We start from the raw sequence: 23,070 nt of genomic DNA, 5'->3' as shown, positions 1-23,070 counted from the left end.
ATGTTGCTAGCTTGAGCTTCTTAATGAATTGTGGGCAATTTTCATTCAGCAGGGGATTGAGAATATTTTCCTAGTGCAGCACTTGCTAGTTTGACCATATTTCAGACTTCTCAGCACGATCTGTGCCAGCAGCATGCCGGACACTATGGATAATATTTACGAAAGTCAGTTCTGTCTACTGGGAAGTGAAGCAAGCTAGCTAGGAAACAGATAGATCTGACCACACACGCATTGCTTGCAAATGTGCATAGCCTACCGTTGGGTGATTAGTTTACAGCTAAATAAACATTCATACTCTTGCAAATTTATCTGGAGTTGCTAGCTGGCTTATTGTTTTCCTCTTGGATGTGGAGTTTATTCTGTTTATTCTAATGCAACCTTTTTGATGGCGAATTTATTAAGCCCTATAGTTGCTGAGTGTCAACTTTTCCAGGCAAGTGTTTGCACTGCAATAGATCAAGCTTATGACAGCGCTACCATTGCATGGCAGTAGATGGCCTATATTGTTGAACATGTCTATGTCAATTACTATGTCAACACATCACTGATATCACACATCTGTACAGCACTTTGAGATATCAGCTGATGTACGAAGGGCTATATAAATAAATTTGATTTGAATTAGAATTACATTTTAGTGCTGCAACGTTCATAGCTGACTCACTTGTAAATTGTCATTTTTATGCAGTAGAGTAACCTACATGCTTGTCTGGTACTGACTGATGGAAGGGTGGCTGGCCCAGGAGCCACTTGAGAACTCTCAGATAGAGCACATTATGATGTCTTGTCTGGGTTTGTTTACATTATGTCTTGCCTGGTTTTGTCGCCTCGACAATTTGATATTTCATAATCACAAATTATTTAAATGAGACGTATTAAGTCTGGATTTAAGGATGTAGTAGGTTACTACGCCAAGGTTTCATCAGTTTGGTTTGATGTGTTGCCATGGTTTCTCAGCAGGTGAGCTCACCTGTGAGGGGCCTACTGGAAAGGTGTTCCACGACAGTCTGATGAACAGCGGGTGAGTTTAGTGGTCAGGGTCGTACCTAGATACTGATGGGAAATACACCCAATCCTACTTCTTCATAGTAATATAATATACATTATAATCACAAAACTTTTGTGTTCTCAACTCCTCATTAGCTCTCTGCTAGCCTTTGGTGGCCTGGGCAGTCAGGGCAAGACCCCACCCCACTCCCCCTCCTACAGTGGCTCCCCCAATCCTATCAGGTAAGAGCAAAACACACTCTTACTGGACAGGAATTCGTTCTCAGTGTTCAGACAGATTAAACCATCTAGACATGCTAGTCAGGTCACCCTGGTAGCTGGGTGGTGTATTGTGCACTGAAAGCAAAGGTCGATGATATACCCTTCTATAGTAAGAGGATTAGTGTGTAAGGCTCGATGACCGGCAAGTCAGTAAAGAACAAATTCTTATTTACAATTCATGGCCTACACCAGCCAAACCCTGTGCGCCGTCCTATGGGACTCCAAATCACGGCCGGTTCTGATACAGCGTGGATTCGAAATAGGGTGTCTGTTGTGACACCTCTAGCACTGAGATGCAGTGCCTTAGACCACTGCCCACTCGGTTGGCCAGTAGGTCAATCCCAAAGCAAGGGCTCTCTCAGCTCTCATTCTCTCTCACTCTGTTTGTCTCTCTCTCTTTCACTCTTTCTCTCACACACTTTTACATAGATTTTTTCCTCAGTATTTTTGCAGTTTCACTCTCTTAATGCATTTAACAGATGGAATGGCTAAACGTAACCAACTCCCCCTTTCTCCTTTCAGTCGGCCTAACGAGTTCTCTGGCAGTAACTGTGGTAACTATGGTCAGTCGGTGCCCATTCCGGTTCCCACTCAGGTCCAAAACTACCAGCGTATGGAGCAGAAGCTCCATTCCCCCAGCCAGGACGGCTCCCCACGGTCAGTGTATGGGCCTTCAGAAAGTATTCACACCCCTTAACTTTTTCTACATTTTGTTGTTACACAATACCCCATAATGTCAAAGTGGTATTACGTTTTTAGAATTGTTTTATTAGTAAGTTCACCTTTTTGTTATGACAAGCCTAAATAAGTTCATGAGTAAACGTTTGCTTAACAAGTCACATAATATGTTGCAGGGACTCACTGTGTGCAATAATAGTGCAACATGATTTTTGAATGACTACCTCATCTCTGTACCCCACGCATACAATAATCTGTAAAGTCCCTCAGTCTAGCAGTGTATTTAAAACACTGATTCAACCACAAAGACCATGGAGGTTTTCCAATGCCTCGCAAAAAAGGACACCTATTGGTAGATGGGTAAAAAACATTAATCCTGTTTGTAATAAGGCACTAAAGTAAACTGCATGTCCTGAATAACGAACAAATTGTTATGTTTCGGGCAAATATAACACATCACTGAGTATCACAATTCATATTTTCAAGCATGGTGATGGCTGCATCATGTTATGGTATGCTTGTCATCGGCAAGGACTAGTTGTTTAGGATAAAAATAAACGGAATAGAGCTAAGAACAGTCAAAGTCCTAGAGGAAAACCTGGTTCAGTCTGCTTTCCAACAGACACTGGGAGACAAATTGAACCTTTCAGCAGGACATAACCTAAAACACAAGGCCAAATATACACTGGAGTTGCTTACCAAGAAGACATTGGCCTAGTTACAATTTTGACTTAAATCGTCTTGAAAATCTATGGCAAGACATAAAAATGGCTATCTAGCAGTGATCAACAGCCAACTTGGCAGAGCTTGAAGAATGTTAAAAATAATATTGTACAATCCAGGTGTGCAAAGTTCTTAGAGGCTTACCCATAAAGACTCACATCTGTAATCACTGCCAAAGGTGATTCTAACGTGTATCTAATCCATTTGGAATTCATGCTGTAACACAACAAAATGTGGAATAACTCATGGGGTATGAATACTTTCTGAAAGCACTGCAGATATACATGCATTATCTACACACACGCTTATATTAACCTATAGTCTCCTCTGTGGCACAGTAGTATAATTTCTGGCTTGGCGGTAATAGGGAATATTGTCTTATTCTGACTTCTCTGTTTCTCTCCCCACCACAGGCTGTCCACCCCAGTGCGTCGCTGTAGCAGCAATAGTTCACTGGGATTTGGAAGGACTGGCCCATCTCTGCCTTACCCAGGAGGCCACGGGGCCTTGGCTGGCCTCCGCAGGCTGTCTGTAGGAGGGGCCAGACCCTTCCAGCTTTCACCTCAAGGTCTGCCAGAGTGCACTGATGTGTCATAAAATGTCTCTTTTTCTCTCCTCTTATTCTTCTTCTTTCTTCCCCCCCTCTCTCATTTCCCTCTGTGTCTGAAGTGGGTACCATCCCTGAGCTGCCAGGGCAGGTGCGCCCGCTGGGCACAGACACCGGTAGCGGGGGGTCGCAGGACGGAGGTGAGAACCCAGAGTTCCCCTCCTTCTTTCCCTTTTCGTCCCCCTAACTTCTATGTTGACTGTTTTAGTGTTTTGTTAGTGGTGGATGTCATGGTTAAACTGGTCAGGGGCACTGGAGACTCTTGCTTTGTATCCCAAGGTTAATGACTTCCTGTTGGCTTGATCAGTGGGGTTTAAAACTGACTAAAAAGGAACCTTTTGATGTTTTACTTCCATGTGTCTTTCCCTCACCTTGTCGGTGTATATAGTTAGTCCCTCATCTAGTATAATATATATTGACATTTCATTATTCACATTGTGCTGCACTATTATTCCTCCTCTAACCCGTGTCCCTCTCCAGCTCTCCAGTTCCTTGACATGCGGCCTCCCGCTCAGCAGCAAGGCCTGGTCACCCGGCTTCACAGCGCCCCATGTCTCCTCGAGGCTGCTAGCAGGGGCGGCAGGCAAAATATCAGGAAGCAGCACTCTGACCCAGTGGTGGCCAACCACCAGGCAGGCATGGTGACTATGCGGCCCCTGCACTCCTCCCCCAGGCTGAGTGAACTCATGCAGCGCAGCCCCCTCCCCACCATTCTAGGATCTCCCTCGAGAGTAAGTTAATGTTTTGGACAGCGCATCAAATATAAGACCTATGCTTGTGTTTACAGGAAGCTGAGGTATCCAGCAAATGGCTTTAATCAGTCAATCTCACTGTCCATAGTCTTTTTATATTCTCTACTTCTCTTGCTTCTGACACTGACATCCTGTCTACAGGCCATCCCACCCTTTGAGTTTCCAAAACCTCCCAGCACCCCCAACCTGGTGACCTTCCTGGCCCAGCAGGGCCTGGTTCTGGCCCCGCCTGCCAGCAGGACTGCCTCAGACCACAGGGACCCAGGACAGCCGCCCACTGGGCAGCTTGGTCAATACAGCCACAGGACCGCAGAGGACAACAAGAGCTTTGGCAGGTCTCAGAGTGCAAGTCGTTTGTCTGACATGTTGCTGATGGCTGCATTTGGAGGGCCGCTGGGGGAGCAGGGGAGCAATGAGAACCTCTGCTCTAACAGAGGAGCCATAGACATCACAGGTGGGTTTAGTAGAGCTGTTTACCAAGTTTTACTCTTCAGTAGATGACTACCTGAATGACTAAAGAGAGAGCTGCTATGTTCATGAACTGAGCTTGACTAGATTATATATATATACTGTATATATCAGTGACTGACTGGAGATCCTTGTTTAAAGTTAAGCAACTTCGTTGGTTCACTCTTTGTATGAATGTTCAGCAAGACTAAACAGATTTCTTCACTCACTTTTTCAACTGGGGTCACGGTATCAATTGGGTGACATTCCACAGGGGTCAATTTCAACACTTAAACCTTTGAAAAAGGGACAAGGATCTCATTGTATTCTAGATGAGATGAGGTGGAATACCATGCTAGTCAGTTTGGTCAGGATAGAGGCTTTCAGTGTGGCTTTGGACTGTAACTGTAGCACATTTGGTGTGCAAAACCACACAAAGAGCCAATCATTTTTCAAGATTGCCTGTCTAAGTGGGTCAGTGAAAGTTGATTCTGATAAGATGGAGGTTTCCTTACTGGAATATTATGTTTCAACATACTAAAACATTAACTGTTTTTAAACCCCTGCTGTTGGAGGACATCAGGTTTTTATTTATACTGCTCTGCTAATAATATGGGCAAACTGGATGTTAAAAGCATGCATCTAACTACCACGGTAAATGACTACTTGCTCCACTGCACATAGCTAGGTCATTAGTTACTACGGTTCATATTCTCTGGCCTATGTGTTTCTAATTTAAAAAATGAACCTCTCCAGAAATAAGTCTCTCACTGTTGCCGCCTGCTTATCGACCCCCCTCCGCTCCCAGCTGTGCCCTGGACGCCATTTGTGAATTGATCGCCCCCCATCTAGCATCGTTCTGTTAGGTGACCTAAACTGGGATATGCTTAACACTCCAGCAGTCCTACAATCTAAGCTAGATGCCCTCAATCTCACACAAATTATCAAGGAACCCACCAGGTACAACCCTAAATCCGTAAACATGGGCCAAATACACCTCTGCTGTTTTCAATCAGGATCTCAGCGATCACTGCCTCATTGCCTGTATCCGCTATGGGTCTGCGGTCAAACGACCACCCCTCATCACTGTCATACGCTCCCTAAAACACTTCTGCGAGCAGGCCTTTCTAATCGACCTGGCCCGGGTATCCTGGTAGGATATTGACCTCATCCCGTCAGTCGAGGATGCCTGGTCATTCTTTAAAAGTTATTTCCTCACCATCTTAGATAAGCATGCCCCATTCAAAAAATGCAGAACTAAGAACAGATATAGCCCTTTGTTCACTCCAGACCTGACTGCCCTTGACCAGCACAAAAACATCCTGTGGCGGACTGCCATAGCATCGAATAGTCCCCACGATATGCAACTGTTCAGGTAAGTCAGGAACCAATACACGCAGTCAGTCAGGAAAGCCAAGGCTAGCTTTTTCAAGCAGAAATTCGCAACCTGTAGCTCTAACTCCAAAAGGTTTTGGGACACTGTAAAGTCCATGAAGAACAAGAGCACCTCCTCCCAGCTGCCCACTGCATTGGGGCGGCAGGGTAGCCTAGTGGTTAGAGCGTTGGACTAATAACCGGAAGGTTGCAAGTTCAAACCCCCGAGCTGACAAGGTACAAATCTGTCGTTCTGCCCCTGAACAGGCAGTTAACCCGCTGTTCCCAGGCCGTCATTGAAAATAAGAATTTGTTCTTAACTGACTTGCCTGGTTAAATAAAGGTAAAATAAAAATTGAGGCTAGGTAACATGGTCACCACTGATAAATCCATGATAATCGAACATTTCAATAAGCATTTATCAACGGCTGGCCATGCCTTCCTCCTAGCTACTCCAACCCTGGCCAACAGCTCCATCCCCCCCACAGCTACTCGCCCAAGCCTCCCCAGCTTCTCCTTCACCCATATCCAGACAGCAGATGTTCTGAAAGAGCTGCAAAACCTGGACCAGTACAAATCATCTGGGCTAGACAATCTGGACCCTCCCTTTCTAAAACTCTACGCCGCCATTGTTGCAACCGCTATTACCAGCCTGTTCAACCTCTCTTTCGTATCGTCCGAGAACCCTAAAGATTGGAAAGCTGCAGCGTTCATCCCTCTCTTCAAAGGGGGTGACACCCTAGACCCAAACTGTTAGAGACCTATATCCATCCTGCCCTGCCTATCTAAAGTCTTTGAAAGCCAAGTTAATAAACAGATCACTGACCATTTCGAATCCCACCGTACCTTCTCAGCTGTGCAATCCGGCTTCCGAGCCGGTCACAGGTGCACCTCAGCCACGTTCAAGGTACTAAACGATATCATAACTGCCATCGATAAGAGACAGTACTGTGCAGCTGTCTTCATCGACCTGGCCAAGGCTTTCAACTCTGTCAATCACCGTATTCTTATCGGCAGACTCAATAGCCTTGTTGTTTCTGATGACTGCCTCGCCTGGTTCACCAACTACTTTGCAGACAGAGTTCAGTGTGTCAAATTGGAGGGCATGTTGTCCGGACCTCTGGCAGTCTCCATGGGGGTACTACAGGGTTCTATTCTCGGGCCGACTCTTTTCTCTGTCTAAATCAATGATGTCGCTCTTGCTGCGAGCGATTCCCTGATCCACCTCTACGCAGACGACATCATTCTGTATACTTCTGGCCCTTCCTTGGACACTGCGCTAACGATCCTCCAAACGAGCTTCAATGCCATACAACACTCCTTCCGTGGCCTCCAACTTCTCTTAAACTCTAGTAAAACCAAATGCATGCTTTTCAACCGTTCGCTGCCCGCACCCGCCCGCCCGACTAGCATCGCCACCCTGGACAGTTCCGACCTAGAATATGTGGACAACTATAAATACCTAGGTGTCTGGCTAGACTGTAAACTCTTCTTCCAGACTCCTATTAAACATCTCCAATCCAAAATCAAATCTAGAATCGGCTTTCTTTTTCGCAACAAAGCCTCCTTCACTCATGCCGCCAAACTTACCCTAGTAAAACTGACTATCCTACCGATCCTCGACTTTGTCGATGTCATCTACAAAATAGCTTCCAGAAAACTGGATGCAGTCTATCACAGTGGCATCCGTTTTGTTACAAAATCACCTTATACCACCCACCACTGCGACCTGTATTCTTTAGTCGGCTGGCCCTCGCTACATGTTCATCGCCAGACCCACTGGCTCCAGGTCATCTATAAGTCTATGCTAGGTAAAGCTCCGCCTTATCTCAGTTCACTGGTCACGATAACAACACCCACCCGTAGCACACGCTCCAGCAGCTATATCTCACTGATCATCCCCAAAGCCAACACCTCATTTGGCCGCCTTTCCTTCCAGTTCTCTGCTGCCAGTGACTGGAACGAATTGCAAACATCGCTTAACTTTTATTTCCCTCACAAACTTGAAACATCAACTATCTGAGCAGCTAAACGATCACTGCAACTGTACATAGTCCATCTGTAAATAGCCCACCCAATCTACCTACCTCATCCCCATACTGTTTTTATTTTATTTACTTTTCTGCTCTTTTCACACCAGTATCTCTACTTGCACATCTGCTCATTTATCACTCCAGTGTTAATCTGCTAAATTGTAATTATTTGCTCCTATGGCCTATTTATTGCCTACCTCTTCATGCCTTTTGCACACACTGTATATAGACTTTCTTTTCTCTACTGTGTCATTGACTTGTTTGTGTTATTGGCTTGTTTATTGTTTACTCCATGTGAAACTCTGTGTTGTCTGTGTCACACTGCTATGCTTTATCTTGGCCAGGTCGCAGTTGCAAATGAGAACTTGTTCTCAACTAGCCTACCTGGTTAAATAAAGGGGAAATAAAATACATTTAAAAAATGATTAGTGCTGTGTTTCTGTCCGTCAGCACCCTCTGGTGATGGTGCCATGGCTGCAGGCTCAGCCAGCCCAGCCCAGGTGGTGTTCACTGTGGGCTCCCCGCCCAACAGCAGCACCCTACCACACACCTCCAGGACCAGGCAGTACTCAGGTAAATTCTCAGCAGCCTGGTGATGTCATCCTTTACTCAGCACAGCACCACTATGTAATGTGTTAAAAAATGATATTGATACCAATGATGAAAAACAGCAGTAGAGTATACAATGGCACAGTTTGGTAAAGGTTACAAATGGTACAATTTGGATATGGCAGTAATGAAACAAAAAAGGTTGTGGTAGACTATAAGATTTCCTCCTCCCACAATCCCAGGTCCCCATAGACCTGACCCTCCCATCCCCCCTCCCCAGCTCCCACCTGCCAGGAAGATAGTGAGACCCCTCCGGCTGTCCCACCACAAAATTAGAATGCGACCGGCTATGGCGATCTCAGTGGCAACGATGTACACAATACATTTCCCTATGTTAGCCATGATCTAGTGCCTGTTACCCAGTGCACCCAGTGCCTGTTCTGAGCTTCTTGCCATGCTCAAACCCCTACTTTCTATAGCAGGCTCCTCCAGCTCTATCAGCCCAGTGGGGTCCTTTACCAGCCGATATCAGACAGGCACCTATCTGGAAGGCTTCGAGGATCCCTCCAGTCCACGCTACAGCTTCACGGACCCCATCACGGCCAACATGGGGGGACCGGTCACCTTCCTGGCCCCTGAGCTGCCAGAGGAGACACTGATGGCGGTGAGAGGATGAGAGTGGGCATGGGGTGGTCATCTCATCTCTGTGTCTGTATTAAGGAATGCCCATTAGAGGGTGACACGGGAACAGGACTCCCGTGGGTCTTGCAGGTCCAGTGGTATTCCAGCAGGAATGGGAGTGAAGTTCTAGAGTCAAGTTCAGGACAGAATCGACACTCCACAGTAACGGGCAGTAGTTCTAAACAGAGTTTGTTTGGGGGGTTAATATGTATTGTGTGGATAATTTCAGAAGGAGACTGTTTGTAGGCCTAATAGTTAACTTAATAGAAATCTATAAAAAATCCATGGTCATTTTGCCCCTCCCCCTCATGTTGGCTCAGTCTCGCTCCAATTGTAGCCAGTCACTACTTTACCTCAAATGCATGCAGAGATTTACACAATTCCACATGTCCAACTCTGGGTAAGTACAAGGGCTGTCTTTAGAAAAGTTTGTGGTCATATGCACATCCTTAAAAACCTAGGTGCAGGGCTAATAAAGAATACTAGTATAGAACATGAAGGCCCTCACACTGTTAAAGCTCCCAATTCACTACTTTATTGACAACGTTTTCATCCCAAACAGATTCTCATCAGGTCAAATAAAGTGCAAGGGCTGCCTTCATTGCCAAAATCTCATAATGTGGTTATTATCACCTGTGTGCAGCCTATGCAACTGTCTCGTGAGCGCAGAGCAGCAGCTGCTATGGCTACTCAAATGCAGAGCGGCTCTATCGCATTAGTAGAAACCAAGACTGTTCTCAGGGCATATCTGCCAGTTTTGAATAGCAGAGGTTACTTTTTGTTGCAGGTTAGGAGAATTAACGTGACATGTTAAGATAATTAGGTTTGTAATAGCGAACTTTGTAGTGGTCAATGTGAATGACCTTGTCTCTCTCTCTCCCTCTGACTGTCTGAGAGCAGCAGGAGCACACAGAGATGCTGAGGAGCCTTCACTTCACCCTGGACTTTGCCTGCTGTCTGATGGAGGTGGCGGGAGTCAGGGGGGCTGGGGCTGTGGCGGAGCAAGGGGACACCTCCCCACCCTCCCTCCTGCAGCAGCAGAGCCTGGTGGCAGACCAGATCAGCTCCCTCAGCCGGGAGTGGAGGTGAGAGCCACCAGCCAATAAAGCTCAACCAGTTCTACCACTATTACTGAAACAACTTTGTCCAGTATTTCCTTTTTATGGAAGAGGAGCTCTTTACAAATGGATGATAAAAGCAAGTCAGACTTGTTTACTGCTCACTTTGACATTCAGAGACACTTTGCGATGACTGTAGCACTAGCTAAAAAAACTTGCCATGAGTCTGATCTGTGTGTGTTTGTGTCTCAGCTATGCGGAGCAGCTGGTGTTGTACATGAAGACTGCAGAGCTCCTGTCGTCTGCCTTACACACAGCCATGGAGTGCATCAAACAGGGCAAACTGTACCCCTCTGCTACTGTCAAACAAGGTAAGACCCAACAACCTTACAAAATGGCTGATTGGAGAAGCCAAAATTAAAAGCCAACATTTACAGGAGGATATAACATTAAACCTAAGTAGTAGATGATATATCAGTAAATATTCTTGAGCCCAACCCTACTTGGAGTAGATAAGCTCTCTGTCTGTATATAACACTGTTCCCCTCTCCTCTGTGACTGTGTGTTTAGTGGTGAAGAGACTGAACAAGCTTTTCAAGTCCAGCGTGTCGTCCTGCCTCTCCCTCAACGCCCGGCTAGAGCGCTTCTTTTCTAGGAAGCACCGTCTCATGGACCACATTAACACTATCACCGCCGAGAGGCTGCTGTTCAGCCACACCGTTCAGATGGTGAGGGAGATACTGTGTTCAGCTCAACACCGTTCAGATGGTGAGGGAGACACTGTGTTCAGCTCAACACCGTTTCTGTCATCTCAGCATCTGATCTCTTCTTCACCCTCTACTAGGCTTGTGGTTGACTCGTTTAACCATTTATACAGCTACATGTTTTCATCAACCACGTGCATGTAGTGTGTAGCTGTCATAAAGTGATATTTGAGTTAATAATAAGGAGTATGATTGGGGTCTTTGCTATTATTCACCCATACTTCCAAACGGAATCCCTTGTATTCAAACCCATTTACAAACCTTTATCGTGGCAGTATTCCTCACTCCTCTCTGACTTTGCCCACTAACTCCCCCTCTGTCTCTCCCTCTGTCTCTCCCCAGGTGCAGGCTGCTGCTCTGGATGAGATGTTCCACCAGGGAGAGGCGTCGGTGCAGCGCTACCACAAGGCCCTGCTGCTGATGGAGGGCCTGTCCCTGCTCCTCACCGAGCACGGAGACATCCTCATCGTTACCAAATGCAAGTCACCTCTCATCTCTCACCACAACCCCTTACCTAGATCTGGGGTAGCAAAATACTTTTAGCAAAAATGTGTATCTTTAATTTACAATCTGTAGAAACTATGAGAATAGGAAGGTTCAGAACTTTTGTGAAACAGCACAGTGGAGAAAATAAATGGCAGCTAGAAATCAAAACTGTATGTTCTTCAGAGATAGTTGGGAGGGTTGAGAATAGCTGAAGGATGGGACTAAAACAAACAAAAGAGAACGAATGTAAATTATAAACTGGTTGGTTTATAATCGGACCGCATACCACGGGTATGACAAAACATGTATTTTTACTGCTCTAATTACGTTGGTAACCAGTTTATAATACCAATAAGGCTCCTCTGTGGGGTTTGTGATATATGGCCAATATACCACGACTAAGGTATGTGTCCGGGCACTCCGTGCTTCGTTGTGCATAAGAACAGCCCTTAGCCATGGTATATTGGCCATATACCACACCTCGTGCCTTATTGCTTAAATATACTGTGTCTGTAAAATGTATGTATAGCTGGAAATAGAAGCCTAAGTATTGTTGTCCATTAGTTTTCTCCAATCGGGAGGGGTGATGGGGTTAGGGGAAAATAATAAAGGAACATATATATTCATAGAACACCATTTTATTTCCATGACTACAGGAATGCAATTTCACACTAAATAGTTTTGGAAGTATACGGTTGTTTACTTAGCTCAGTGACTTGTCCCTTTGACCATATCCATTGATGAACTACTGCTTCTAAACCCCCATCCCCCCGTTCTCTCTCTGCAGGTAAGGAGTACATCGAGCGTCGCCTCACAGCACTACAGTCAGGGCTCTGTATCTGAGGACTCTGCTCAGCACCCGTGGATGCTGCTAAACTATGATGTCAGTCATTCTGGACAGACACCACCATGCCCATTCAATCTGACCCCCTCCCTACCAACTCAGTATCCTCCCTCCTCCCTCTAGTTTCCATGGAGATACCAGCCAGTGGGGGGGGGGGTGTTATGAAGGGCCTGGACTGGGTATGCTTGGGACTGGTGACGCTGGTCTCTCATACTCACAGTGGAGCCTGTGACTGCCTGGTTGATGTTGGAGATGAAGGGCTTGTGAGAAGGGCACTACTCACTCCTCTGTGTGTCAGACAGGACCCCACTACACGGACTGAGTGTGTTAGCTTTTCATTTCTGTGCAGTGTCCCATACACACAGCCTCTTACAGTCAGTAACGCTGCCCTGAGCAATCACAGCCAAGCGGTCTGCCGGAGGATTCTATTGCAGTCACAGACACGCTCCATTTGATTCTGTCAATAATTCAGCGCTAAGCAATCACAAATAGACCCTCACTCCTCTTAAGACATGAGGTATCACTCTATAAGAAGCCACTCTGTGTAAAAAATATGAATCTCAACCCCTACGCGGGGCATTGTGCTATTTTTAGTTTGGCTTGTAATGGTGATTTGTGGACAATAGTATAGCGTGATATTACAGCGAGTGGGCTTAACTTGTCTGTTTGCCTCTTTTTGGTTTCTTTGATGGTTTACATGATTTAGATTTTATTTGTCGTTTTCAAGGAAACCAGAAGAGTTTAAGAGCGTTAACACAATTGTATGGCCTGTCACAGCCCACAGGCCTGTGTGTGGAGAAAAAAATGTTGTGTGTTGTTATTGACCCAGCTTAATGTACATTCCTGTGATAGAAACATATAAAGGGGCTGTTACAGAAGTATTGTACTTTATTCATCCCTGTCTGTGACGATTTGTCGATGCTAAGTTTGCCGTATTAAGAATGACAATGTTGCCCTTTTGGACCCAGCAGATAGATTATTTTGACCATAAACAGGAGAATGTAGAGAGGATTGCTGTATGTGCCACTTCTGGGCCTTGACAGGAAATGGACCTCACTGCGCATTTCCTTTTGACCAAAGTGTTTGATATGGCTGCCATGGTGGAAGAACAGCTGGAACTGCATAAACCCCATTGAGCTTTTTAGTCTGAGTGCTTGAGATGGATCATCTTATTAATATTTCCTGAAGTTTGTAGCAAATATTGTTATTTTATCCAGTATAGGCCAGGAATAGCACTTTGTAGACCAATCAGACAAATGAATATTGCCCGAATTGAAAAATAAACCAATTTGCACTGATCTCTGACCAGACACGTGAGATTTAGTTGAGCTTTATTTATTGCATATTTTCCCATTCAAACTTCTTATCGGAGTACAGCAATCACAATCAGTTTGTAAGACATGTTGGCAGTAGAGTAGCAGCCCCTGTGACTGGACTACACCAGTGATTGATTACTGGTGTTATTGCACTGTGTTGAGGTTTATCAGTACTGTACAGAAAGAAGAGGGAAGGTGACTTATAAGATGTACATGAAACATTATATGTTCAGTTTTTCATGTAGGAGAGATTTCAGTTGATATAGAATAATTTCTATGGGTTTTATTGTAGTTTTAGGCGGTTTTGTTTTAGGTTTATTCATAGTCAGATGTATGATGGGTGTCTGAATCTTGACAGGGAAGTGTCATAAGCTATTACATTTTGAAAGGTGCCTTTGAGAAGAACCCCCCCCCCCCCCCCCTAAAAAAAACTCTACATTTGTACACTGAAAAAATATTTGTTGTATTGAGTGTGTTTGTTTCCTTTCACAGTAGCCAAAATGAGGACTGATACTTGGAGTTTATCGAATTGTAGTGTATCGGTTGTTAAATGGATATTTGCTGGAAAGCGTTTTGTTTGAGGTGGGTGGCTGTTTCCCCAACCACAGCTCTAGGACCACATCATTGTAACCCCAGCAATAACAATTTGTGTTTAGATAAAACATCTGACAATATCTCTGACAGTGCAATGGACCAGTGGTTAGAAGCGACTTCTTCTACCCACTCCAAGAGGCTTGCGTGTTCCGTGTATGCATTTGTGTGAAACCGTGTTTGTGAAAGAGTGAAGAGCTTTTATATTTCCTCACTACAGGGAACTAACAGAAACGAGAGCAGTCCTGCAGCTCTGTTGCATATCGAGCTATGGATCCTACCTGACCGCCTTGTTCGTCATGGGTAGAGCAGTATGAGGAAGGGAGCATTTTCCCCTGTGAAGATGGAATATTTTTGTTTCCCCATAGATTTTTCTGGCCTTTTCCTTTCACCAGTCAGTAAAAAGTCTCTTTTTTCTTACTCTGAAATGTTTCATTTGCATACAGCGTATGTCAATGCATTAATGTCTAGTTTATATGATACACATTCCAGATGATTATGTCATGTCTAGTGACCCATATGCTTCTTGTCACCCAGTGTGATTCCTACGGATCAGCTAGTGTAAAGTGGGAAATGTTCAACGAGTGACTGGTAGCAAGGCAATGGTAGACCTTTAAGCTTTTTATGCATCTGTCACTTTTTTGTTTTGTTTCTTACAATTAGTAGCTTAAAGCCACATACCTGTCAAATAAATCACTCTGTAGAAGAATTACAACTTAGAAGGTGGTTAATTGAAAAGCCCATGACGTAAAAGCTTGATCTGCACGCCAATGCTTAGGTGACACTAAAAATACATGCCCACTTCCATAAGGGATATCACTGAAAATACAAAGTTTTGCCATACAACTTGAGAGGTTTGCAGTTTTGCTTCTATGCTTTATAAATGCAGTATACCTGCAACTTTGTTCCACACTGCTAATTTACCTTACTATCTCAGACTCTGTATCACTTATCTTATAAATAATGATTATAAAGTACGTTATTGCTCTGAATGTGTTTATATTACAAAGCATGGATAGAATCCCCCCCCCCCACACACACACACACACATCTTTCAAAAGAATAGTATTAGAACAATCCCTACAGTAAATTCTAAATTTTAGTCAGAGTTAGTGAGCTCCAAAATTATTGGGGTTGTGACACTTTTTTGACTGTGCTCCAGCACTTTGGATTTGAAATTATTCAATGACTACAAGGTTAAAGTGCAGACTGTCAGCTTTAATTTGAGGGTATTTTCATCTATATCGTGTGAATGAACTGTTTAGAAATTACAGCACTTTTTGTACATAGTTCCCCCATTTTAGAGGACCAAAAGTATTGTGACAAAATTCACAGGAGGCTGCTGAGGGGAGAACGACTCATAATAATAGCCGAAACAGAGCAAATGGAATGGCATCAAACACATGGAAACCATGTGTTTAATGTATTTGATACCAGTCCACTAATTCCGCTCCAGCCCATTCTCCCCAATGAAGGTGCCACATATACGTATATTAAAGTAGTCAAATGTTTTGTTATTTGGTCCCATATTCCTAGTACACTGGGATTACGTCAAGTGTGTGAGTTTACAAACTTGTTGGATGCATTTGCTGTTTGTTTTGGTTGAGTTTCAGATTATTTTGTGCCTGATAGAACACTTCTACATTCATATGGATGCTACTATGATTATGAATACTCCTGAATAATGATGCGTGGGAAAGTTACAGAAGCACAAATATCAAATAAAAGTCACTCAAATTACACAATACATAATTTACCATTAATTTCTATTGGGCACAAAATAATCAAACGACAAATGTAGAGTCACAAGCTTGATGTAATCATTGCGTTCTAGGAATATGGGACCAAATACTACACTTTTGACTACTTCAATACACATAAGTCAATTTGTCCCAATACTTTTGGTCCCCTAAAATGGGGAGACAATGTACAAAAAGTGCTGTAATTTCTAAACGGTTAAATACCCTCAAATGGAAGCTGACAGTCTGCACTTTAACCTCAGTCATTGTATCATTTCAAATCCAAATCCAACAACCGTGTCGCTGTACTTTTGGAGCTCACTCTATATCTCTGACTGTTGTACACTTGAGCCTGTAAAAGATTTTTTTAAACTATACACATTTAAATGTCTGTGTGATGTATCATTTTTTTGGTTTAAAATAAAATTGTGCAAGAAATTAAGTTATTTGTTTTATTAGTGCATGTGGTTAATTTGGTGGTTTTATATTCTAGGAAGTTGAAGTTCCAATGTTATACTTCTGGAGGTGTGCAACAAACTCTCTGAAATGTTATTGAAATGATGTTAGTCTAGCTACTTCTATACTTCTAACATTATTGTACACTGTATGAAAATAGAAACAACGATTTTACTGACTTACAGTTCATATAAGGAAATCAGTCAATGTAAATAAATTCATTAGACACTAATCTATGGATTTCACATGACTGGAAATACAGATATGGAACAGTTGGTCACAAGCACCTTAAAAAAAAGGAGGCTGCGGGGATCACAAAACCAGTCAGTATTTGGTATGACTAGCATTTGCCTCATGCAGCACAACACATGTCCTTTGCATAGAATTGATCAGGCTGTTGATTGTGGCCAGTAGAATGTTGTCCCGCTCTTCAATGGCTGTGTGAAGTTCCTGGATATTGAACAATGCTGTCGATCCAGAGCATCCCAAATATGCTCAATGGGTGACATGTCTGGTGAGTATGCAGTCCATGGAAGAACTGGGACATTTTCAGCTTCCAGGAATTGTGTACAGATCCTTGTGACATGGGCCATGCATTATCATGCTAAACATGAGGGGATGGCAGCGGATGAATGGCACAACAATGGGCCTCAGAATCTCATCACGGTATCTCTGTGCATTCAAATTGCCATTGATATAATGCAATTGTGTTTGTTGTCCGTAGCTTATGGCTGCCCATACCATAACCCAACTGCCACCATGGGGATCTCTGTTCACAACATTTACATCAGCAAACTGTTTGTCCACACAATGCCATACACGCTATGCTGTTTGCCATCTGCTCGATACAGTTGAAACCAGGATTCATCCGTAAAGGGCACACTTCTCCAGCTCCAGTAGCCATCGAAGGTGAGCATTTGCCCACTAAAGTCGGTTACGACGACAAACTGCAGTCAAGTCAAGACCCTGGTGAGGACGATGAGCACACAGATGAGCTTCCCTGAGATGGTTTCTGACAGTTTGGGCAGAATTTCTTTGCCTGTGCAAACCCACAATTCCATCAGCTGTCGAGGTGGCTGGTCGCAGACCATCCTGCTGGTGAAGAAGCCGGAAGTGGAGGTCCTGGGCTGGCGTAGTTACATGTGGTTGGCGGTTGTGAGGCCAGTTGGACGTACTTCCAAATTCTCTCAAATTAAGTTGGAGGTGGCCTACGGTAGAGAAATTAACATTACATTTTCTGGCAACAGCTCGGGTGGACATTCCTGCAGTCAGCATGCCAATGGCATGCTCCTTCAAAACTTGAGGCATCTGTGGCATTGTGTTGTGTGAGGAAACCACATTTTAGAGTGGCCTTTTATTGTCCCCAGCACGAGATGCACCTGTGTAATGATCATGCTGTTTAGTCAGTTTCTCGATATGCCACAACTGTCAGGTGGATGGATTATCTTGGCAAATGAGAAATGCTCACTGACAGGGATGTAAACTTTTTTGAGAGAAATAAGCTTTTGGTGTGTATGGAAAATGTATGGGATCTTTTATTTCAGCTCATGAAACATGGGGCCAACACTTTACGTTGTAATTATATTTTTGGTTCAGTGTAATTGTATCCATTGGCATGTTATAATTTCAAGATATAAAGAAGGTAATGTTCCATGAAGAAATATTGTGTAGCTTTCCTTCAGCTGTTTAAAAGTATTTTTGCAGTAATGGAAGAAATGTAAAATGATTTATCTTGCTACATCCATTTTAGGACTTCTAAATGAATTATAAGTCACCATTCATTGATCCTGGAAGAATATAATTTATGTCTCATGAGCTTAGATCAATGTTGTACCACACCAGAACCCAACATATAAGCTTGTTTTACTCCAATGTTTGGAAGCAAAGTAAATGTAAACAAACACTATATGGCCTCAAAACCTGGTTAAAACTATAATTGTGATATCATGGGTTGTCAGTTTTGCAACCACAGCTTTGTATTTGAGTGGTTTACACATCCCTCAGTATTTCTACCTAAACAGGGACGGGGACAAAACTATTGCACATGTCTTGCTCTTTCTTCTTGGCGTTTCAGAGTAGGGCACCGATTAAAGGTGTTATCTTTTGGGGATAGCATTACAGGAGTGGTAGATGCACGTCGCTTAAATCGAATGATAGACGGAAAGAAGGAACTAAGCCTATCGGTTTTACTGTCGTTTGATGAAGTGGTTCTCCCGATTTATGTAAAAGTTGGGTATGTGAAATATGCTGTGAGACCCTATGTACAGAAATTTCTGCAGAGGTACAAATGTAAAACATTGGACACGTGGAAAGTGTAAATAAATAAATGTGTAGTAGTTGAAGAGTCAGATTAAGCATGTTTCTGTAGTTGTGAAAGAATCACGTTCCCAAATCCCCGGAGTGCCCTGTAAGGATTGAAGGTCGCAGTAGCTAGGATCAGGACTATGAAGCAGGTTTTCTATGTAGAGACAGTGAAAATTGCTGAAGGGGTGAGTAGAGTAGAGATGGTAGTGGATGTCCCACATCTACAGTGAATGCCATGCAGGAGAAGGATCCCGACACACGAACAGTGAAGAAGGTGGACTGTTTTGCGTTCACTTGCACTAGTCAAACGAATCAAAAATCTAATTAGAAGCGGCAAATAGGTTTCTGGGTCTTTACAGCCGAAATGTTACACGGACTACTGAATGAAGATGTTGCTGTGTTGTGTATGGATCTGAATAGGCATTTAAATCCAACTGAAGGAGTACAGTGTTTTGTTTGAAATGTAGCGTGCATTTGCTTAGTGTTTTTGTTATTGTTGGTAATTAGTATGCATTTGTTCATCCAAAACATATTTTGTTTTTTGGGTATTTTTACTACCTCGTATAATAGGTGGCGGCAATACATCTAATGAGTGTAGTCTGCCAATAAACCTCGAAGAAGAATACGAGCAAGGCGCATGCGGTGTTTGTGTGGGGCTTTTGCTAGCTTAGCCGTGTAACAAGCTGTGCATCCCTGCGCGAAACGATCAACCAAATAGGCCTTGTTCTAACATCGGAAGCAGGCTACTGTAGTTGGGTATCTCTCTAATTCTTTGTTGTGTTATATTTTATGTTAGAGTTAGGTCGTTGTCTATATTAGTTAGCTCAACTAATCCACATAAAATGACTGATCAATCATCACTGCTGCTTCGAAAACAACTGGCAGGTAAAATAGCTCGCTACACAACCGTTAGCTAACTTAACGTTAAACTACCACGCTTTTACCGTTAACTTTCTACCTAACTTTAGTGGCTAATCACTTGTAGTCGAATTATGCTGGTTTTGCTTGTATTAAATATGTCAACGTAGTTAGCTATTTACAGCTATTAGCTACGCAATGCAAATTCACAGCTGATAAATGTTTAGCTAGCTAACGCGTGACATACCACTTCTTTGCTTGTAGTTAGCTAGCAAGCTGGCTAGTTAACTAGCGAAACACAACTTTGATAGTAACGTTAACACGTTAGTAGCTATTTTGCTAAGGCTTGTGGAGTAGTGTACCGGGTACGTCACTTCAAAGCCAGCTGTCTCAAACTACATACGTTTCCATTGTAACTGGTTAGCTAACTAACAAAGTGAGTTGAATTCCAGTAGGATGTTTGAGAAAAGCTTGACAACACGCACGGCTAACGTTACAAGTAAAGCACATTTTCCAGGCTGGGGTATTGGGTAACGTCAGTGTGTTTGTTTAATCTTTTTAGAGCTCAACAAGAACCCCGTGGAGGGATTTTCTGCTGGTCTCATAGACGATGATGACATCCATCAGTGGGAGGTGGTCGTTATTGGCCCTCAAGATACATTATTGTGAGTATGTTTTACTAACTTCGTGTGTTTGGAAAAGTCATTCGCTACCGTCCATCTGATTTGCAAATGGTCTCATCTTCTCTTTACAGTGAGGGTGGTTTCTTTAAAGCCTACCTGACCTTTCCCCATGACTACCCTCATAGGCCCCCGAAGATGAAGTTCATCACAGAAATATGGCATCCCAATGGTAATTGGTTTCATGTGTTATTCTTACTTACTTAGGCCTTTTGTATTCCTTGTGGAACATAAGCCATCGTGGAATGCTTCCATCCCTTTCTGTGCTCGCTCCACTTTCACACCTGCTGCCAAACTAACCCAGATTTAGATGCTAGATTGTGGAGACAATTTATAGATCGACAGGTAAGGGTGCTCTCGAGCGGCTAGGTGTTCTTTACTCTTCGGCCATCAGATTTTCCACCAATGGACACCACTGCACTCTACTCCTCTGTAAACTGGCCCTCTCTATACCGGTGCAAGACCCACTGGTTGATGCTTATTTATAAAAACCATCTTGGGCCTCACTCCTCCTGTTTGAGATACCTACAGCAACCCTCATCTTCCGGCACCCATTCTGACAGTCACATTCTGTTAAAGGCCCACCTCCCTGGATCGCTCCTCTTTTCAGTTCCCTACAGCTAGCCACAGCAACGAGCTGCAAAACAACACTCAAACTGGAGTTTTATCTCCTTCTCTACACTCTTACTGACACTTGTGGCTGCGTCATGTGTTTTTGTCTCTACAATTTTGTGCTGTTGTCTGTGCCTAACAATGTTTGTGTTGCCATGTTTTGTTGTCTTAGGTCTCTATGTTGTGGTGTCTCTTGTTGTGATGTGTGTCTTGTCCTACATTTAAATTGTTTATCCCAGCCCGTCCCCATAGACCTCTTGCTAGGCTGTCATTGTAAATAAGAATTTGTTCTTTGACTTGCCTGGTTAAATGAAGATTAAAAATAAAATGTGCTATCCTCTCTAGGCCTAGCGATGTCAGACCATCTGCTCTGTGTTTGGTCTCTAGGTGGTTTTAGGTCTTCCTCTTTAGCGTTTGCCTTGTGTGTTCTATGTTAGGGCCTGTTTTGTGATTGATTTATTGTTTCTTATTAGTGTGTGTGTCCTATCCAGCACTGTTTCCTCTTAAGTTGTGCTTCTATTGGGACCTGTTTTTTAATTTCCCACAGCCTGATGTTGCTGATGCAGTCTGGCCAGTGGACTACCAGAAGTCGAATAAGACTTAGTTCAGCATGTTCGTAGTAGTTATCCATGTTTCAGATCCGTACAGAAGAATGTATTTGACATTTTGAGTTCGTCTTCAGTTTTGTTTCATGTGCCATCTAGCCAAAGATCTGTTTGTCAGCTGGTCAGCACAGGTTGATTCCTGTCCTCCCCCTCTCCTCCCTCTCTCAGTGGCAAAGAATGGTGACGTGTGTATCTCCATTCTGCATGAGCCCGGAGAGGACAAGTTTGGCTATGAGAAGCCTGAGGAGCGCTGGCTGCCCATCCACACTGTAGAGACCATCATGATCAGTGTCATCTCCATGCTGGCCGACCCGAACGGCGACTCACCCGCCAACGTGGACGCAGCCGTTAAGTCCCATAAATTCCACCATACATCCTCAGACAGGGGAAACATGCATCCTCAGACAGGGGAAACATGCATTCCATTCAGTTAGAAAAGGCTGAAATTATGGTGCTAGTTTGTTTTTATGGTCTTGATGGGAAATTTCACTGCTCATGATTTGTCTTGAAATTTGGTAGTGGTGAGGGATACTCCACCATTTAGTTGATTGTAGTGATTGTTAAACCCAGGGTTTTGATGTACAGTTGTATTGTGCCCTGCAGAAGGAATGGAGAGAGGATCCTTGCGGAGAGTTCAAGAGGAAGGTGGCTCGCTGTGTACGAAAGAGTCAGGAGATGGCGTTTGACTAGGCCCCCTCGACACAAACCCAGTGAGTCACTTTCTGGATCCACACAGCTATAATTTCACACTCATGTTGCAAAAAGTGAGACCCATTCATAATTTCACACTCATGTTGCAGAAAGTGAGACCCATTCATAATTTCACACTCATGTTGCAGAAAGTGAGACCCATTCATAATTTCACACTCATGTTGCAGAAAGTGAGACCCATTCAGTGCCTTGGTTGGTCACTAAATAATCTTCCATTATGTGTTTCCTAGTCAGTCTTGATGCTCCTTTGTCTGTTATATTTTGTCTGCAAGCTAACTTTTTTTTCTTTTTTAGCTGAAATTTTTACCTTGGCGGATACATCATGTCACTCTTCAATAAAGACTTTTGCACCAGTGTTCTGCTCTTAGGAAGATGTGGAATAAAAAGCCAACCCCTTTCTTTAGTTTTGTAAATAGGGTCAGGGTCAAGTAAATGTGTGTAGATAAACATCCCCCTTGTGGTTATTGTCCAGTTCTCACCTTATACTTATTTATTTAGATGATCATGACAATTCAAGATGTGTTTTGTTTTGATGAGCTTATTCTTTTTCAACCTGCCACTGAGCCATCTATTTTAGACTTGTCTCTTATGCAATTTTGGAGTTCAGAGTATTTGAAGAGATTGTTACCAACAAAGGCTTTCGTTGCCCGTTCTATACCCCTGGAAGCCCATCCCCTCAAGTGTTCTGCAAAGTCCTTTCAAAGAGGTCAATACACTCTGCTGCCTTAAGTTGTTTTCCTGTAAGCAAAGGAAACTGTCTCCAGTGATGTCAACATCTGTCTGGATACATTTCTGTGTTTGATCAATATATTTTTGGGGATAAACCAAAAACATTAGCATGATGAACAGAGAATATTTTTTTGTAATAAAGATCATCTAAAATTTTATTGTGTATGTAAATATGTACTGTATCAAATTAGTTGTACTTTAGGG

At 43.4% G+C, this 23,070-nt stretch overlaps 2 protein-coding genes across 9 annotated transcripts in view; both read left to right on the top strand.

Annotated features, from left to right (window-relative positions):
• LOC115121939 (serine/threonine-protein kinase ULK1-like) overlaps positions 1-16,353 on the top strand; it is a 34,597-nt gene extending 18,244 nt beyond the window's left edge. For 2 of the 8 annotated variants that reach the window (XM_029651121.2, XM_029651116.2), the window contains exons 14-27: positions 958-1,021; positions 1,144-1,230; positions 1,792-1,926; positions 3,084-3,238; positions 3,340-3,417; positions 3,758-4,008; positions 4,171-4,483; positions 8,334-8,456; positions 8,912-9,096; positions 10,014-10,198; positions 10,424-10,542; positions 10,742-10,899; positions 11,278-11,413; positions 12,209-16,353. In XM_029651121.2, the coding sequence (XP_029506981.1) occupies positions 958-1,021; positions 1,144-1,230; positions 1,792-1,926; positions 3,084-3,238; positions 3,340-3,417; positions 3,758-4,008; positions 4,171-4,483; positions 8,334-8,456; positions 8,912-9,096; positions 10,014-10,198; positions 10,424-10,542; positions 10,742-10,899; positions 11,278-11,413; positions 12,209-12,264 (2,045 nt within the window). In that variant the 3' untranslated portion in view covers positions 12,265-16,353. Of the gene's footprint in view, positions 1-957; positions 1,022-1,143; positions 1,231-1,791; positions 1,927-3,083; positions 3,239-3,339; positions 3,418-3,757; positions 4,009-4,170; positions 4,484-8,333; positions 8,457-8,911; positions 9,097-10,013; positions 10,199-10,423; positions 10,543-10,741; positions 10,940-11,277; positions 11,414-12,208 lie in introns of those variants that run through there. The other 6 variants (XM_065017447.1, XM_065017446.1, XM_065017448.1 and 3 more) reach the window with 6 other exon arrangements.
• A 2,936-nt stretch (positions 16,354-19,289) lies between these two features.
• Positions 19,290-23,024, top strand: LOC115121929 (ubiquitin-conjugating enzyme E2 G1-like). The gene is made up of 6 exons (XM_029651077.2): positions 19,290-19,556; positions 20,092-20,194; positions 20,284-20,381; positions 21,595-21,773; positions 22,030-22,136; positions 22,432-23,024. The coding sequence occupies exons 1-5, from the start codon at positions 19,514-19,516 to the stop codon at positions 22,114-22,116; spliced, it is 510 nt and encodes a 169-aa protein (XP_029506937.1). The 5' UTR covers positions 19,290-19,513; the 3' UTR covers positions 22,117-22,136; positions 22,432-23,024.
• The last annotated feature ends 46 nt before the right edge of the window (positions 23,025-23,070 follow it).

This window comes from Oncorhynchus nerka, linkage group LG4 (assembly GCF_034236695.1).
Source record: "Oncorhynchus nerka isolate Pitt River linkage group LG4, Oner_Uvic_2.0, whole genome shotgun sequence".
NCBI classification, from domain to species: domain Eukaryota; kingdom Metazoa; phylum Chordata; class Actinopteri; order Salmoniformes; family Salmonidae; genus Oncorhynchus; species Oncorhynchus nerka.
This window is presented reverse-complemented; position numbering and strand designations above follow the sequence as displayed.